The sequence below is a fragment of the Podarcis melisellensis genome, assembly GCF_964234715.1.
Source record: "Podarcis melisellensis genome assembly, chromosome: 16".
NCBI classification, from domain to species: Eukaryota; Metazoa; Chordata; class Lepidosauria; order Squamata; family Lacertidae; genus Podarcis; species Podarcis melisellensis.
Window position 1 is genome coordinate 16,958,769 of NC_138533.1, and position 17,906 is coordinate 16,976,674.

The 17,906-nt window shown below is 46.5% G+C and overlaps 1 protein-coding gene across 1 annotated transcript in view; it reads left to right on the top strand.

The window, feature by feature from the left end:
- Positions 1 to 17,906, top strand: part of ITGA10 (integrin subunit alpha 10) — a 53,631-nt gene that overhangs the window by 29,457 nt on the left and 6,268 nt on the right. Inside the window, exons 8-25 of the mRNA XM_081892245.1 lie at positions 842 to 992; positions 2,064 to 2,229; positions 2,892 to 2,959; positions 4,001 to 4,145; positions 4,733 to 4,881; positions 5,990 to 6,133; positions 7,227 to 7,430; positions 9,050 to 9,180; positions 9,675 to 9,841; positions 10,615 to 10,757; positions 10,977 to 11,087; positions 11,563 to 11,648; positions 11,910 to 12,051; positions 12,784 to 12,876; positions 13,236 to 13,312; positions 14,308 to 14,397; positions 16,505 to 16,589; positions 17,339 to 17,452. Coding sequence (XP_081748371.1) covers positions 842 to 992; positions 2,064 to 2,229; positions 2,892 to 2,959; positions 4,001 to 4,145; positions 4,733 to 4,881; positions 5,990 to 6,133; positions 7,227 to 7,430; positions 9,050 to 9,180; positions 9,675 to 9,841; positions 10,615 to 10,757; positions 10,977 to 11,087; positions 11,563 to 11,648; positions 11,910 to 12,051; positions 12,784 to 12,876; positions 13,236 to 13,312; positions 14,308 to 14,397; positions 16,505 to 16,589; positions 17,339 to 17,452 — 2,266 coding nt within the window. The remainder of the gene's footprint in view (positions 1 to 841; positions 993 to 2,063; positions 2,230 to 2,891; positions 2,960 to 4,000; positions 4,146 to 4,732; positions 4,882 to 5,989; positions 6,134 to 7,226; positions 7,431 to 9,049; positions 9,181 to 9,674; positions 9,842 to 10,614; positions 10,758 to 10,976; positions 11,088 to 11,562; positions 11,649 to 11,909; positions 12,052 to 12,783; positions 12,877 to 13,235; positions 13,313 to 14,307; positions 14,398 to 16,504; positions 16,590 to 17,338; positions 17,453 to 17,906) is intronic.

Consider the following 17,906-nt stretch of genomic DNA (forward strand, 5'->3'; position numbering starts at 1 on the left):
AGAAGCAGAAGCCCAACTCATGTGTGAAAGAGGCATTTTGCAAAGAAGCAAGTGGCTTTATGGGGGGGCGGGCGGTGTTGTGATTTGAATGAGCTCCGATGGTCTGGTGTGTATGGACGCAGTGTCTCTCAGCCTGACCTACCTCACAGGGTTGTTGTGAGGATACAACAACAACAACAACAACAATTTATTTATACCCCGCCCATCTGGCTGGGTTTCCCCAGCCACTCTGGGTGGCTCACAACAGAATATTAAAAACATGATAAAACATCAAACATTAAAAACTTCCTTAACCAGGGTTGTATTCAGATGTCTTCTAAAAATCACATAGTTGTTTATTTCCATCATGGGAGGGCATTTCACAGGGCAGGTGCCACCACCAAGAAGGCTCTCTGCCTGGTTCCCTGTAGCCTCACTTCTCCAGTGGGGCAACCGCCAGAAGGCCCTCAGAGCTGGACCTCAGTGTCTGAGCTGAACGATGGGGGTGGAGATGCTCCTTCAGGCATACTGGGCCTGAGAATTGTTCTCAGAAATGTACTGGGAGCCAATGTAGGTCTTTCAGGACCGGTGTTAGAGAGCCTTGTGTAGCACCTTGGAGGAAAGATGGGAAGGAAAAGCAGCAAGTAAATAAATAAGTTCTCCTGCATTTCATCATGGTTTGTGCAGGAGAACATCCTGGCAGATGGTGCTCCGGTGAGTCAGATCTGTTAGGCTTCCATTGGTGCTGGTCTGAATGGCACACAAAATCTTGCCCACTGCCAGCGTCTCCAAGAAATGCCATTCTCAGAACAGGAGCGCATCTCGGTTATCCTCCCTCCTCACCTCTTGTTTCTCTCTTCAGCACAGAAGCCTTTAGCCCAGAAAGAGGCGGGAGAGAGGGAGCCACCAAACTGATGATTGTGGTGACTGACGGGGAGTCCCACGATGGCGAAGAACTCCAAGACGCCCTGGAAGAGTGTGAGAAACGGAACGTGACACGCTACGCCATTGCAGTGAGCATGCGCTGGTGCCAGGAGGCTTTTGGGTGGCGGCGGTGATGTGGGTGTGCATGCAGGTGAAAAACAGAGTGAGCAAGGGCTGAGAGAGGTGCCATGTGAAAAAAAGAGTTCAAAGCAGCTTCTTCTGCCATGATTCCATGTCTAGCTTCCTTCCACCTTGACAGGTAATAAGGGCTTTATTGCTAAATGGCTTCATTACTATATTTAATATTGGTTCATTCCAACTTGCAGATGAAGGAGCTGCAAATGTATATATTTAATGATTTCAGTGTGAAAGAGGCGGAAGTTGACATGGTCTTCTGAGATAACTAGCAGAATCTATTGCTTGAATCCTTTTGTATTGCTCTCTCTTGGTCCCCACTATTGTATTCATCCCCCACCCACCCAAATATTTTCAGGTGAGTTTCAAGTAGGGAGGTAAGAAGGCAGTTGCTTTCTGTCCCACCCTGTGTTCCTCCCATGCCGCTCTGTTTCTGTTCTGCTGCAGTCCACCCTTTTCTAAAAACATTATTCATCTTGTTGTCCACCATGGCGACATAAATTACATTACAGTGGTACCTCAGGTTACATACGCTTCAGGTTACAGACTCCAGTAACCCAGAAATAGTGCCTCAGGTTAAGAACTTTGCTTCAGGATGAGAACAGAAATCGTGCTCCGGCGGCGAGGCAGCAACAGGAGGCCCCATTAGCTAAAGTGGTGCTTCAGGTTAAGAACAGTTTAAAGCTAAGAACGGACCTCCAGAATGGATTAAGTACATAACCCTAGGTACCACTGTATTCCACCTCATTCATTTCATTGCAGAGGAAGCACAATGCAAATGGTGGTGATGAGGGAAATGTAACCAACTGCAAATTGTATGTGGACTGAAATCAACTACAACAGTGAATACCAGCCGTATCCGCTGGACTGATTCCCGTTCCAGACATTAAGCAAACGTGGGCAATTTTCTGCTCCCGTTTCCATTTTCTGCTGAATTCTCTTACACCCTTAGTTGTCATAATGTGTCACAATGAGCACTTCTTGCACCTCAAACATTTTTTGAAAAATGGCTTTTGTTCCCTCAGGTGTTGGGGCACTACATTCGGCGGCAGAAAGACCCGGACTCTTTCATCAACGAGATTAAATACATTGCCAGCGACCCTGATGAGAAGTATTTCTTCAACGTGACCGATGAGGCAGCCCTGAACGATATTGTGGATGCCTTAGGGGACAGGATATTTAGCCTTGAAGGTTTGAGAAGGGGAAGAGTGAAAAAGGGGGGAGGCTACCACCAGATTCCCTGTGGTTTATGAAAGTTAAACAAAATGGAGTGCAGAAGAAGTGTTGGTAGGAAACTCTCTAACACCTCCCTCATAACAAGTTCCCAGCTGTCCTTTGTAAACCTCAGTGTGAGTGGGGCCCAGTGCTGGCTCAAACCTTAAGGGCCCTCAGCACTGGGGCCCTCTTCTGCACCAATAGCGCCCCCTGTTGGGCTTACACAGTAGTGGCCACAGTCAGTGTCAGGTGACCCTTCATTTTAATTTCCCGCAGTGCCCTAGAGCAACAGAACATTGGGAGCACTGTGGAGGAATTAAAATAGTGCCTTCCTTTGCCAAAAGCTGTGTGGTGATACCAGACAAGCAATGAGCACAAGATTCTCTACTGAGGGAGATTTGGGTAAATCTCATAAAGGGGGGCATTCGCAATGGAGAATTGGCAGGGCAGATTAAGCCCCTTCCCTCCCTCCCTGTCAGTGCTCACCTTCTGTTTCAGCAAACAGAGCACACCTTGTTCATTTATCAATCTGCCTACTGTATTTATCTTACTACTTTGTTGCTTTTCTGCTAAAAAAAAATACCCAAAGAGGTGTACAACTATTAACAGATTTCTTCTCCCCCCCCCATTCTCCTCAGGGACCCGTGAATACAGCTCATTCGAGTTGGAAATGTCTCAGATTGGCTTCTCTATGCACCTCCTTGAGGTAAGGAGACACATTGTGGTGCAAAGTGTGGTTCTCAAACCTTCCCCCACAGACCATTTGAAAATTGCAGAGGCTCTTGGCCTCGCCACTTAAGGATTATTCTCCCTGTTTGTAGCTCTTGTAATGCCAGATGCCGTATGACTTCTATTTGTAATGTTATGGGCTTCAGATGGTTCAGTCTGGATGACCCCTTAAGATCCTTTCCAAATCTGGGATCCGGGGTGTCAAAGGCTAGAGTCTATAGAAGAAAGCTGGCTGAAGTGAGCAGGCCAGTTCCCATGTCAAGATAAAGGCCTTATCTAATCAGCTAAGAGCCCATCATTCACATCTTCAAGGAGTGAGCTCTGTTTCCATAGAGACAAATAGTGAGACTTGTCTCACTTCACCAGGCTGGATACCTCAGCATCCTAGGAAAGGGGAATGATAGGACAAAGCAGGGAGTTGTGGGTGAGAGTTTGGCTGGTGCTGGAAGCTGGATACACAGAGATGTGTGTGCTCTGTGTTGGATTTGGGCCTTCCCTTGAAATCTAATAGGAAAGCAGGATCTCTTGGGGTACGAATGCTGTGAGCCCCTCCATCCTATGCTCAGGTTGTAGAAATGCGTAAATACAATCGTATACCCTAAAGACACCACAGTCTCCGTTGTTGACCTTCAGTCCAAGGCAACCAAACCCTGGGTAAGCACTGGAGTAGTTGAGGTTGCAGGCACCATTATTTCTTACAGACCTCTGAATGAAGTTCATGGGTCTCTCTGTTGGTCCGCAGACCACAGTTTGGGAACCACAGAGGGTAAACTGGCATGCCCAAGTTTAGCCAACGTGATGTCTTCCTAAGGTTGTTGGACTCCATCTCCCATGAGCCCTTGCCTGGTGGCCATTGCTGCTTGGGACTGATGGGAGTCATGGTGCAACAGCATATGGTACACCCCCTGCTGGCCACCTCTGGTACCACTGCATGAAAGGCAGGGGCAAATGGTTTTGACTGCAGTCTTACTTGTTTTGTCTGGCTGGACTCCTTATGTATCTGCTTTTTCCCTGGCAGGACGGGATCCTCTTTGGCATGGTAGGGGCATATGACTGGGATGGCGCAGTCTTGAAGGAGAGCAGGAGTGGGAGGCTCATCCCTCCAAGGGAGGCCTTTGAGAGGGAGTTCCCCCTGAGGCTGAAAAACCACGCAGCCTATCTGGGTAAGGAAGGATGCCACTTCCCATTATACAGGGAGAGAAAGAGTAGAGATCCACAAAGGGCACAAAGATAAAATCAGACCACCTGCAGGATCAGGCCGGAGGGCCTTCTAGCGCAACATCATAGAGGCCTCTGGGAAGTCCACAAGGAGGTCAGGAAGCCAGGAGTCCTCCCCTGGTATCCACAGGTAGACTTGCCCTGTACATGGAGGTTTCATTTAATAGTCAAGGCAGCTGGCAGGCCTGTTCTTCACCCCATCTCCCCAATTCTCAATGGCTATTTGTTTCCAAAATCAAGGCGCTAAAATGATCCCAGCATGTTTCAAGCATGGCTCCTGTTGAGAATAGAAAACTAAAGTGAGATTTACTTGTTTTGTTTGTTTGTTAAACCACTTGCTTATGTAGGATGAATAAAAGCAAGGCATTCCTTTGCTTTCCCCTTTCACCAAGTGTGTGAGGCCAGTCAGTGCTTGTTCCCATTTTGCAGAAAGAAAAACTTAAGGCTGTGAGTGAAAAGCTAGCCAATTAGTTCAGGGCAAAACAAGAGTCCGCACAGCTTTATTATTTCTCTCTCTCGTTTCCTTCCCCAGGATACACAGTCTCCTCTATCAAGCTCAGGAACGGGAAGGGGCTGTATGTGGCTGGTGCCCCCCGCTTCAAGCACAAGGGGAAAGTGATCCTGTTTGAGATGAGCAGTGATGGCAGCGTAACCATTTCCCAGGCCCTTACTGGGGACCAAGTGGGTTTTGGGGCAGTGGAGATGATAGTAGCTGATTTCTGGAGTGACAGCCGCGTCCCTAGAAACCTTGTTCTTTCATTCCCGAATACAGTGGTGCCCCTCAAGACAAACGCCTCGCAAGACGGAAAACCCGCTAAACGAAAGGGTTTCCGTTTTGGAGGCGCTTCGCAAAACGAATTTCCCTATGGGCTTGCTTCGCAAGATGAAATGTCTTGCGAGTTCCTGCGGGTCCCCCCCCCCCTTTTCTCCCCTTTTCCTAAGCCGCTAAGCCGCTTATCAGCTGATCCGCTAAAAGCCGCTAAACCGCTAATAGTGCTAATCCGCTAAGCTGTCAATGGGCTTGCTTCGCAAGACGAAAAAACCGCTATACGAAGAGCCTCATGGAACGGATTAATTTCGTCTTGCGAGGCACCACTGTATGTGTGCAGTTACTGAGAGAAGAGAGTAAAAGAGAGTCTGCACATGATCAGAGACACTCCTTCCTTTCATATAACCTCACCTGCTGGCTATGGCTGAGTCCCAAACTCATTATGGTGGGAGGAGGTAAGGGTTAGGGGTCCTGCTCCTTAGGGGAGGGAGGTGCAACCCTTCCACTATCTTTGCAGGCACAACTAGAACTCGTGACGCAGAACTTTGGGGTCCAATTAGATGGAGGCGGTTTCCAGCACAATTTATAGCAGCCAAGGATGGGTTGGGGGTGGTGGATTGGGTCATTATGGATTGGGGGCTGAACTGAAATCCCCTCTGCACCTGAATGTAAATACCTGAATGTATTAATTTTTTTCTACAGCGCCATCAATGCAGGTGGTGCTGTATAATGAGCAGGTATTTGAAAACTCTGAATTCCTCAAGATTCTGATTCTTGCCTGACCACACACACACACACACACACACACACACACACACACACACACGATAGATTAGATAGATAGATAGCCATGAAATTGCCCCCTGGACCTGTGAGTTTGCATCTGGTGTCTGGGGTGCATATTTCTTTATTGAGATCTGGAAATGTGTAAAATCAGGCTTAAGATGCAGGATTGCACTGATGTCCAGTGCAGAAGAACTTGTGCAATTCTGACATAGCAGGTGGCGTCTTTCTCTGCAGATTGGCTCCTACTTTGGCAGTGAAATGTGCCCGGTGGACGTGAATGGAGATGGAATCACGGACGTACTGCTGGTGGCTGCCCCCATGTACCTGGGCCCACAGAACAAAGAGACAGGCCGTGTTTACATCTACAAAGTGGGGCAGGTGAGTGTCGTTGTTTTAGTTTTTTAAAAACCTCTTTTTTTATTAAGAGTTTTCTATAAACAGTTAGCAAGAATACAGACAATAGCAATGGGAAACGACAATGTCTCCATCATCATACATTAATACAATACAGCAGTACAATACATTAGTACAATACAGCAGCAGGACCACAACAACAACAACAACAACTAATAATAATAATAATAATAATTTATACTCTGCCCATCTGGCTGGGTTTTCCCAGCCACTCTGGGCAGCTCCCAATAGAATATTAAACAAAATGAAACATCAAACATTAAAATTTCCCTAACATTTGAGTTTATCCTGGCAATGAAGTAGACAAGGAAGTGTCCCTCCAGGAAGTTCCCAGCCACCTTCAGTCACCTAACAGATGAATGGGTTCCAAGTTTGGACAACTTTATTAGGGCTCTCCTGCATTCTTGAGTAAGCTTATCATTGACTGCTAATTGCCAAACTCTCTCCTCCCAAGTGTTAACAGGAAGGCTGACCACTCCCTTCCAAGTTTGTGCCATTTCCAGTCTGGCCTCTGCTGAGCAAAGAAATATTTTTCACATGGGAGAGGTGCTTACAAAGCCAGTAAATTTCAAGCTCTTCTGCCACATGACCCACCTGGAACCTCATCCTGCAACAAAAAGTGCAACACTTGTATTGCGGCACTTAGCCTTCCCCAACCTGATGCCTTCCCTCCCCGGTGTTTTGGACTACAACTCCCATCAGCCCCTGCTAGAATGGCCAATGGTCAGGGATGATGGGAGCCATTCTCCAAAGCATTGCAATGTTTTAGTTGGCTGAGCATAGGTGCTTTATCCTGGGTCAGATTGCCCAGTACTTTGCTGAGAATTCGCTTTCCAGGATCTGAGGCAGAGAAGGATCTTTCTCAGCTGCTATCTGAGATCCTCTAAACTGGAGATGCCCCGGTTAAAACTGGGACCTTCTGCATGTGCTTCAGTCCTGAGCCTTCCTCACAGTGCTTCACAGCACACCATTATGGGGGAGGGGGTTTTCTATCCTGAAGCCAATACCTAACGGCTCCACTGTGCCTCCCATTTTAACCTTTCTCCCTCTTCTGAAGTTGCTTGTGTCTTTAAACGGGACCCTCCATGCCGACCCAAAACCTCAAGACGCTCGTTTTGGCTACTCCCTCCTGGCTGTCCCTGACCTTAATCACGACAGCTATAATGACGTTGTGGTGGGCGCACCGCTGGAGGACAACCACCAGGGGGCAGTCTACATCTATCATGGCTACCGCACCACAGTGCTGCCCCGCTTCAAACAGGTGAGTGGGAGCCAGTGTCAGGCTCCAGTGTTTGAGTGCTCCACACTATTCCAACAGCTCTTCCCACTAGGACTTTCCCCCCAATGTTTAGCCAAAATCGGTGCCCCATGCCATTTCCACCCCCAGGCCCTGTTCCTATTCACTTCCCGTGATCTGGGGGCCTTAAGATGGCATTTGTGTTTTTAGCAGGCAAATCACACTGCTGGGTGATATTCAGCTAAGATGCCCATGTCCTTTCTTAGTTGTGCTCCTGCCAGGCCAAGTCTCCTTCCCTCATCCTAAACATGCACCTTCTATTTTATTTTATTGCCACTAAATGCAGCGTTTTCACATTCGACTCTGTAGTATCACAAGCTGTTTTAGGTTTCAGCTCCAACCTGTCAATATCGTTTTGATTCTTTTTTGCCTTTAGTGAATAACTATTTATTTCGTTTTTAACCATGACAGTACACACAAAAATATATCAACGAAAACCAATAGCAAAAGTGAAGAGAAAAATGTAAAAGAGAGAAATGAGAAAAAAAACCATAGATAACAAAATTAAGCAATGTCCTCGTACCATTTTGATTTTTGATTCTGATTCTCTCACCGCACTAAGTTCAGGACAGATAAAAGAAAATCCAGCACATGGTTTAACTATGGAACTCTCTGCCACAGGAGGCAGGGATTGCTACCAACCTTTATGGCTTTAAAAGAGGATTAGACAGACTAATGAAGGAGAGGGTTGTCAATGGCTACCAGCCACAAGGGCTGTGCTCTTCCTCCACTCTCGGAGGCAGTGATGCTTCTGGATATCAGTTGCTGGAAACCACAGAGGGGGAGAGGGCTCTTGAGTTCAGGTCCTGCTTGATGGTTTCCCATTGGGGCATCTGGTTGCTCACTGTGAGAACAAGTGGCTGGACTAGACGGGGTCTCCTTCGGCCTGTTCCGGCAGGCTCTTATGTTCTTAAGTACATTTGGAATGACTTCAGTGAGGGCTCTTACAGAGCAGCCTCACTGATTAAAACCAAACACCCCACATTCTCCCCCCCCCTTTTCTTTTTGGATTTGCATTTTATTTATTTGTTAACATTCTTATATTACGTCAGTAAACATTGTCATATTACATTACAGGACTTACTATAATATAATTTCCAACATGTATACAAAAATTATATGCAAATTTTATATACCAAGAAAGAAAATTAAAAAAAAAGAAAGAACAAAGAGAAAAAACAAACAATCCCACCCCAAATCATATACATACTAGACTTCCTGTCTTTCCCGTTGTATATTCCTTTTTTACAAATGAATGTACTCTTATTATTGTATATTTCTTTACATATTATCTAATACTGTACATTCCTATATCAATATGTGCTCTTAGTCTTATTTCTCAACTCAGTCTCACTCCAATGTCAATCAAATGCTAGCATAGATAGCAAACCTTTACTGTATTTTTGAACATTTGTTTTATATCTATCCCACTTTTCCATAAATTTTTGTTTTGAATTGCCTCTCAGGGTATTTGTTAACTGCGCCATTTCAGCAAATTCTTGTAGCTTGTAATGCCAGTCCGTTATTGTCGGGGCTTCACACATTCTGTGTGTCTTCAGCTTTTGATTTGCTCTTTCTGACAGCGCATTGAGTCGGCCAGCCTCCGCCGAGGCCTCCGCTACTTTGGTCGCAGCTTGGATGGGCAAATCGATTTGGATGGAGATGGCCTGGTGGACCTTGCCGTTGGAGCACAGGGTGCTGCGGTGGTGTTGAGGTGAGGGGAGCTAGAAGGTGGGAGGGAATGAAAGCTGCACCTGGGCAGATGGAACATCAAGGTCATTGAAGTGAGCGTCATGGCTGAATGGGAATCTGAACACTGGTCTCTCCCCAGGGACTAGTCTGATACTATAACCACTACACCACACTGCCTCTCAAAGCAGTATCATACCACTTTAAACAATCATGGTTTCCCCAAAGGAAACTAGTATTTTAAGAGCTGTTGAAAGATCCATATTCCCCTTCCAGAGCGACAGTTTCCCGAGTGGTTTAGCAATCAATCCCTTTTCACTTTCTCAGGGAACTCTGGGAATTGTAGCTCTGTGAAGGGAATAAGGGGTCTCCTAATAACTCTCAGGATTCTTTGCAGGGAGCCATGACTGTTTAAAGTGATACGATATTGCTTCAGGCGTATAGCGCCGACCTTAGGCCCAACTTTGGGATTTTTTATTTATTTAACAATATCATTTTCCTTCTTGCTGAGGGGGGCAGGTCAAGGAGGATTGTGCAGGTCAACACTTCGGTCACTGCTAACCCTCCGTCCATCAATGTGATTCAGAAGAACTGCCAGAGGAACAGAAAGGAGTCTCTTTGTGTGACGGCAAACATCTGCTTCAGGGTGTCTTCCCGGTCTCTGGGCCCGAGGGACAGCCACTTCAGTGAGTAGCGCCTTCTCGGCAGGCGAGTTGTTAGGGGTTGGCAGGATCTTCTCCACGGTGTCCTCTGGACTGTTTCTGGGCAGTTAATGCATTTGGAGAAAACTTGAATTGGAGTGTTATCTGGGTTGCAAGGCAGGATCTTAATTTGGGGACGGAATAACTAAATATAAGGTAACTTTTAACTAGAGATTATTTACAGGATAATAAATGGGGGCAATGGAAGGGAAATTGATTTGCAAACAGGATCAGTTGGAAAATTAACTGGGGGTAAATTGATTAACGGGAAGCTGATTGGGGGCAATCTGGGGCAGGGGGCAAATTTGTTGAAGAATTTATCCAGGAGCATATGGATGAGAAATCAGGCAGCTTGCCTTCTGTGATACTTTAAATCTAAACTCGTTTTTGTGCCTGTAGGCCTGTGCCCCTAATCCAAGCATAGGCAAACTCGGCAATCCAGATGTTTTGAGACTACAACTCCCATCATCCCTACAGGACCAGTGGTCAGGGATGATGGGAGTTATGGTCCCAAAACATCTGAAGGGCTGAGTTTGCCTATGCCTGCCCTAATCTTAAACTCCCTTGCAACACCTCTGGGCTGTTGGCTGATCACATGACTGAAACCAGGCACCACCAGCCTAGGACTCTCCATAAGTTTCTGATTGCAGCTCCCACCAGCCCCAGCCCCCATGGCCAATGCCCGAGGAGAATGGGAAATGTAGTCCAAGGTTAGCAAAGGCTGGCTTTGCTTGACTCCACTCACTGCTTGGCCCTAGGTATAAAGTACAACGTCTCCCTGGATGACAGGAAGTTTGGGGCAAGGGCCGTCTTCGATGGCAACTCCCAGAAGCTGCTGCAGAAGAGGACCCGGGCCACCGTGGGCAGGACAACCTGCTCGGCAGTCCGTTTCCACGTGATTGTGAGTACAAGTGTGTGGGGGTCAGTTCTGACTCCGACTGATGCAGAGAGAGACCCCATGGGTCATCTAGCCCAACCCCCTGCAATGCAGGAATCACGCTAAAATATTCCAAAAACCACCAAGGTGCATGGTGTTCTCCTGTTTTAATCTCAGCAATGCTGTGAATCTTTATCAGGCCTGCTGTCTAAAGACAACCCTGGATTTGTTTATCCTTTGCAGGACACCTCCGATTACCTGAGGCCGGTTGCAGTCCTGGTGAAGTTTGCACTGAATGATGCTGAGCCAGGGCCTGTGCTGGACGATAAATCACCCACCAGTGTTAAGAAATTGGTGAGTAGCACATGCACAGATGCCCCATTACCAACGGCCCACGCCATTCCGCACGTCAAACCAAACCATCTTTGCTGCATGTCCTACAAGACCTGCTTTCTGCTTTGCTAACCTGGGGATCAAGATTTCATTTCGGAGATACTTAATTCTTGCTATTACTGATATTATTATTTTTGTATTGTTACAGTTAGACCTTATTATGACCTACGTGGTATTTGTCTAATTTTATTGTATAGTTACTGAAATGAATTTTTTAAAGGACTAGTTTATCTAATGCATTTACGGCTAGAGCAGCATTCCCCCTTTGTGTACCTTGCTTGAGAACTATATAGTTGTGTAACCTATTCATATAAGTTTATCTGTTTTTGACTTGTGATTAATTCATAATACAATATAAAATAAAAAATAAATTAATAATATTGTGGAGAGGGGTTTGCATCACACAGAATCATCCTGCCTCTTGCTTTCTCTTTAGATCCCCTTCTTTAAGGATTGTGGTGAAGACGATGAGTGTATAACAGATCTGGTGTTGCGAGCTCAGATGGACATCACAGGATCCAGGTAGGAATTAGAGTGAAAGGTCCCTCTTTCACTACATCAGGCCAAGCAAGTAGTTCATCACCTTAGTTCATCAGTCACTTGCTGGTCCTCCTGGCCCAGGACCCTGTCAATCTAGTTCCTCCGTAACAGGTGGCAGGAGATCTGTTGCTGATGATAACCAGCTTGAGAATCATTTGATTGGGAGGCTGGGCAGAAATCAAGACTCCTGCCCTCCTCACCTTTTGCAAGGCAGGCATTTGCCATCTCCTCTTCTCGTTCCAGGCAGAAGCCGCACGTGATCCGCAAAGGGAAGCGGAAAGTCTTGGTGGACGTCCTGCTGGAGAACAAGCAGGAGAACGCCTACAATGCCAGCCTGTGGCTTTGGTTTTCCAGAAACCTCCACTTTTCCAGCCTCGTGCTCAAGGTAAAGCAGAGGCCCTGTTCCCAACTGACGTTCCGCTGTGGTCAAAAGTGATGGGCTGGAAGCAGAACGAAATGATCGCTAGGATACTGAGGGTCACCCTCTGGCCAGGGACGGATGCTGGCTCCAGGAGGACTGATAGTTGCCATAGCATTCTGGAAAGAGAGGCTGTCACATCTCTGAGGCTTAAATGTCATGGTGCCAACCTGAAAACTCCTGTGTGAATCATGCAGATGTGCATATTTTCACATCCTTTACTCTGCTTCTTCATTTCTTCTTATTGGGGGGCTGGGGGAGGGACTTGAGCTCCAGAAATTCAACAACTCCCCTCTCTTCTGAGATTGCACCAAGGATTCTAGCTTTGTCTTTGCAGCCAACAGTGCTTTGTCACAATCACACGGTCTATGTCTGTGTTTTCTTTTTTAAAAAACAAAAGCAGAGAATATGCGACTGTTTACCAAATCCTGCAGGTTTTCTGTAGCCCAGAAGGTATACAACCTGGCCTCCGCAGCCCAAGGCTCTTTGAACACCTGTGTGATAAGCAGAAATTGAATGGGCACAGTTTTCTCTAGCACAGAGGTGTAGCAACATTGGATCTCTGCCTCCCGTGAACCTTTCTGAAAGCTCTTGCCAGGAAAGCAAATGGTGGAAACTCAAGTTGAGGAGGCTGGATCCCATTCCATGCGCTTGATGGTTCTCTCCTTTTGCAGCTTTGCTCTCTCCTTCCTTCCACAGGGGGAGAACTCAGTGAAGGTGGAATGCACCTCCCCGTCTTCCCAAACCCGAGCTTGCCGTGTGGGCTACCCTGTCTTCAGGTCCTTAGCAAAGGTGAGAAAGAAGGAGCAGCTCTTCAGGATCCCCTTAGAGCGGGGTTCCTTGGAGCATTTCCTAGGTGAACAGTATTCCATTTTTTTCATGTAGGAAAAATAAAATAAAAGACAGCTAAAGGAAGACGTGGGCTGTGTACTCGCTATACACTTAAAGCACACAACTGCCCCCAAAGCATCTTAGGATCTGTAGTTTACCTCCCATGGAGCTACAATTCCCAGCACTCTTAACAAACTACAATTACTAGAGTTCATTGAGGGAAGCCAATGTATGGCACGTACACAGCTGTGGTACAGAGTTTATGAATGGTGTGGAAAAAGCAGATGCGGAAATGTTTCTCTCTTTTCTCTCTTTCACAGGTAGCCTTTGTCCTGGAGTTTGAATTCAGCTGTTCCACCCTTCTGAACAAAGCACAGGTGAAGCTCACAGCCAGCAGGTGAGAACCAGGGAAAAGTCAGAATGAAGGCCATCTATCTATCTATCTATCATCTATCTATATCTATCTATCATCTATCTATTTATCATCTATCTATCTATCTATCTATCTATCTATCTATCTATCTATCATCTATCTATCTATCTATCTATCTATCTATCTATCTATCTATCATCTATCATCTCTATCTATCATCTATCTATCTATCTATCTATCTAACCACCTCTTCAGCTTTGTATTTATTTTTGATTCAGATTTGTCATGGCCAATGACAATACAGTCGTACCTTGGTTGTCAAACTTAATCCGTTCTGGGAGTCCGTACAACTCCTGGAACCTTTCGACAACCAAGGCGTGGCTTCCGATTGGCTGCAGGAGCTTCCTGCACTCAGTCGGAAGCCATGTCGGATGTTCAGCTTCTCCCCCAAAAAGTTTGCAAACTGAAACACTCACTTCTGGGTTTGTGGCGTTCAGGAGCCAAAACACCCGAGTACAAAGGCGTTCGAGAACCAAGGTACGACTGTAAAGTTATTTGGCTTTGCATTTGACCAACTAGAAGTTGTGTAGAGGAGGGTGGCCGTCAAAATCAAGGGCCTCAAAACTGAGCCTAATGAGGAATGATTGAAGAAGTTGAGGATGCTTAGCTTGCGGAAGAGAAGGCTAAGAGCTGATAGGACAGCCATGCTCAGATATCTGAAAGGCTGTCACACGGGAGATGGGGCAAGCTTGTTTTCTGCTGCTGCAGAGGCCTAATGAGTTCAAATTACACGGAAGAAATTCTGACTAAACAGTAAGAATAACTTTCTGACAGGACAGCTGCTCGACAGTGGAATAGAGTACCTCAGGAGGTGGTGGACTCTCCTTCACTGGATGTTTTTAAATAGAATTTGGATTGCCTTCTTTATCTGAGATTCCTGCAGCACAGGAGTTGGACTTGATGATGCTTTGGGTCCCCTCTAGCCCAACAATTCTGTGATTCTATTATCTTTCCTGCAGTGACAGCCATGAATTGAATGAGACCCTGACCGACAACATGGCACAGCCCCTTGCCTATATCCGTTATGAGCCCGACCTTTTGCTGACCAGGTGAGGACCTCTGTGTAGAGTGAGCTGCATGCAGGTTGAATAAGAGGACGGAGCCCCCTCCTTGCAAGGTGTCCCTGGCAGGATGATTCAGCCCCTCCAGGGTGGAGAGTAAACCAAATGTGAACACCATCATCACGTGGCTAATTCAGTCCAATGGCTACCTTTTATCTCTGTTGATATTAGAGGCTCTGGTTCCTCATGCAGGGATGCTTTCAGTTCTGACGCAACTCCGCAATAGGACTCCCCTGGCCGGTCTTAATACTTAGATTACCCTTCTAACTGTTGGCTGGCAAGGAAAAAAATAGGCGCGTAAAGGAGAATTCCCTGGATGGCAAGATCCAAGTTTGGGGCAAGTACTCTTTTGTGAGAGAACCGCTGCAGAGATGTAAAATCACAAGATATGCAGCAAAGTAAAGTGTGGAAATATATAGGTCTAAAGGTCTAATATGCCCTCCTAAGTTCCAAAAGTCCCCTCTGCCCTTAGCATATAAAAAGACCACATGTTTGGTAAGTTAACAATAGTTTACTCACAAACTATTCAAAGGTCAGATTCATGCGTTTTCCCATACAGCGTTGAGAAAACACAGGCAGCAAAACTTCAGTAGGTTAGTTTCAAAGTGGTGAAAGTTCCTAAATTATTTGTATAGGAACACAAGGGTGGCTTGCAGAAAGTCATGAGGTCTGAGCTGGGAGCCACTAGCTCCTCTTTACACATAGTTCACATGGTAGACTGAGGGAAATTGTAGACTTGACTTCCTTCCTCTCAAGGTGGAGTGACTTAGCTAAGCCTGGCAGGACAGCTTACCCTATGGCATAAACCCCTTCATGCATTAATTAGACTTAAGCATTTTGGTTATATGAGACTGGTTATCCGATACTAATTTATCCTACATTACTTACCTTAGATGGGTGGGCTGAAGTTGACAACCTTTTGAGTTTCATTAGCTCTAAACATCCCACAGCGCTTATTGTCATTACGGGTGGTCTGAATATGAGGATTAGTGATGATATCTCTAGGCCTCCCATTTTCATGATATATAGATTGGGAAGATCTCTTCCTTTTGGGGTATCCCTCCAGGGATAGCTGCCTGAACCATCAAGGGATATTGGAATGGATATGGAGTTTGGAAAGAAATGAAGTTACAATTGATCAACATGGCCTACCTTCTAGGGGTGGGGCGGGGAAAACAGGTGCTATTAAAGGATGTAAATTTATAAATACTGTATTTAATTTATTTATACCCTGTTCAGGGAAGTTTTTAATGTGTGACATTTTAGTGTATTTTTGGTCTCTGTGGAAGCCGCCCAGAGTGGCTGGGCAAACCCAGCCAGATGGGCAGGGTAAAGGTAAAGGTACCCCTGCCCATACGGGCCAGTCATGTCCGACTCTAGGGTTGTGCGCCCATCTCACTTAAGAGGCCGGGGGCCAGCGCTGTCCAGAGACACTTCTGGGTCACGTGGCCAGCGTGACGAAGCTGCTCTGGCGAGCCAGCACCAGCGCAGCACACGGAAACGCCGTTTACCTTCCCGCTATAAAGCGGTACCTATTTATCTACTTGCACTTAAGAGTGCTTTCGAACTGCTAGGTGGGCAGGAGCTGGGACCGGAGACGGGAGCTCACCCCGCCGCGGGGATTCGACCCGCTGACCATGCGATCGGCAAATCCTAGGCACTGAGTTTTTACCCACAGATGATGATGATTATTATTTATATCCCACTTTTTTCTTCATGGAGCTCAAGGTGGCTCACATGGTTCTCCCCCTCCTCATTTAATCCCCACAACAACCCTGTGAGGTAGATTAGCCCAAGAGTAACTGGCCCAACATCACCCAGTGAGGTTCATGGCTGAGTGGGGATTCGAACCCTGGTCTCCCAGTTCCTAGTCTAACAGTCTTAAGTGCTACATCACCGTAGGAGATGGGACTAGGTGGAAGGTATATGGATTTTCTTTTTCAGGCAACAAAAGGCCTTGGGTCATCTCTGTAGAGTGTGCAGTAAGCAAACAATCTGGGTTATTTGCAAGGGTTGCCGTGGAGAAATTGGAAACAGCGGCCTACACAATCTAGAACTGACCTGGCTTATTTTCTATGGTTCTTCTCTCCCTCAGCGAGTCTACCCTGAACCGCTACGAGGTGCATCCTGTTGGGACATTTCCAAGCGGTATGAGCCCCGAGTTCAGGACTACCATCAAGGTAAATAAGGAGTTGGGACAGGGTTTGTATGTCAGCAGTAACACAGGGAAGGGTGGCCAATTTTCTCTCTGGCAGGGCTCTTCTGCAGAATATCACGCTTTATCATTAGCGTCATTAGTAAGGCAGCGGCGAACCTGTGCCTGGGCTGGACCACCTCAGATCGCAGGTAGGGGCTCCTATAAGTAAAATATACAAGCATATCTCTGTGTAGAAGTCTAGCTTATCAGGGGTCCAAGTCTTGAAGCTTAATCCAGACTGCAGGACTCAGATGACTAAATGCTTCTCCAGCAGACCCAGGAAAATTGGGGTACCAATGCTTTAAGATCAGGGTTGGCCCCCCAGAAGCTTTTGAGCTCCCATTCCCATCAGCCCCCTGGCCAGCATGGCCAATAGTCAGGGATAATCAGAGCCTGATAACAGTTAGAAAGCCACAGGCTCCCCTCTCTTTCTTTTGGGCATCTGGTTCCACAGACAAACCTGTTGACTTATTACTGTGACCATCTTTCTTCTCACCACTGCAATGCCTAATAGAAAAAGAAGAAAAGCAACTGTCAAAGGCACTGTTCTCTCCTGTGGGTTCAGAAACTGAGTTTAAAGCTCCTGCCCAATCAGATTTTCAAAGTTCAGCTTAGAGAAATCCACAGTTTCAGATTCTGGTTTCCAAAAATGGTGATCCAAATGATATTTTTTTAAAAAAGCTTTGTGCAGTTTTTTGCTTCATCTGTTGAACATTCTTCTCATCCTTGTAGGTGCAAAACCTCGGCTGCTATGCGGTGGAGAATCTCTCCCTTGTCATGGACCTGCCTGCTACGGCCTATCAGAACAGTGAATTCCTCTCCGTCACACGCATCATTGCAGATAATGTGAGTCACTAGGCCTTCACCCGTATAAGTGCTTTGGGGCCTCTGTTCTTGCTGTCGTTTGGGGTCTTAGGGGAAAATTCCAAATGACACTTTGCTGCTCATGGGGCGGCAAGTTCTCTTGCACAGCCCTGGCAATGCACCACGTATTACATCGGGACAGATTTGGCCCAGAAGGCTGCTGTTGCTGATCTGCTCAGTTTCAATACCTGCAATCTGGTTTGGAGTGAACACCTACTATCTTGCTGGCAAAGGATGTTCTTGTGCTTGCGATTGGGGCATCTGGTTGGCCACTGTGAAAGCAGGATGCTTGACTAGATAGGCCCTCTTTGGCCTGATCCAGCAACCAGACTTTCCCTATGCTCATGGCTCACAAGGTCCTCTTATACAAGTCCTTAGATCTAAACGTTCTAAAAGCTCAGCTTTAGTAAAGATTAATTTGCAAACAGCTCTGACC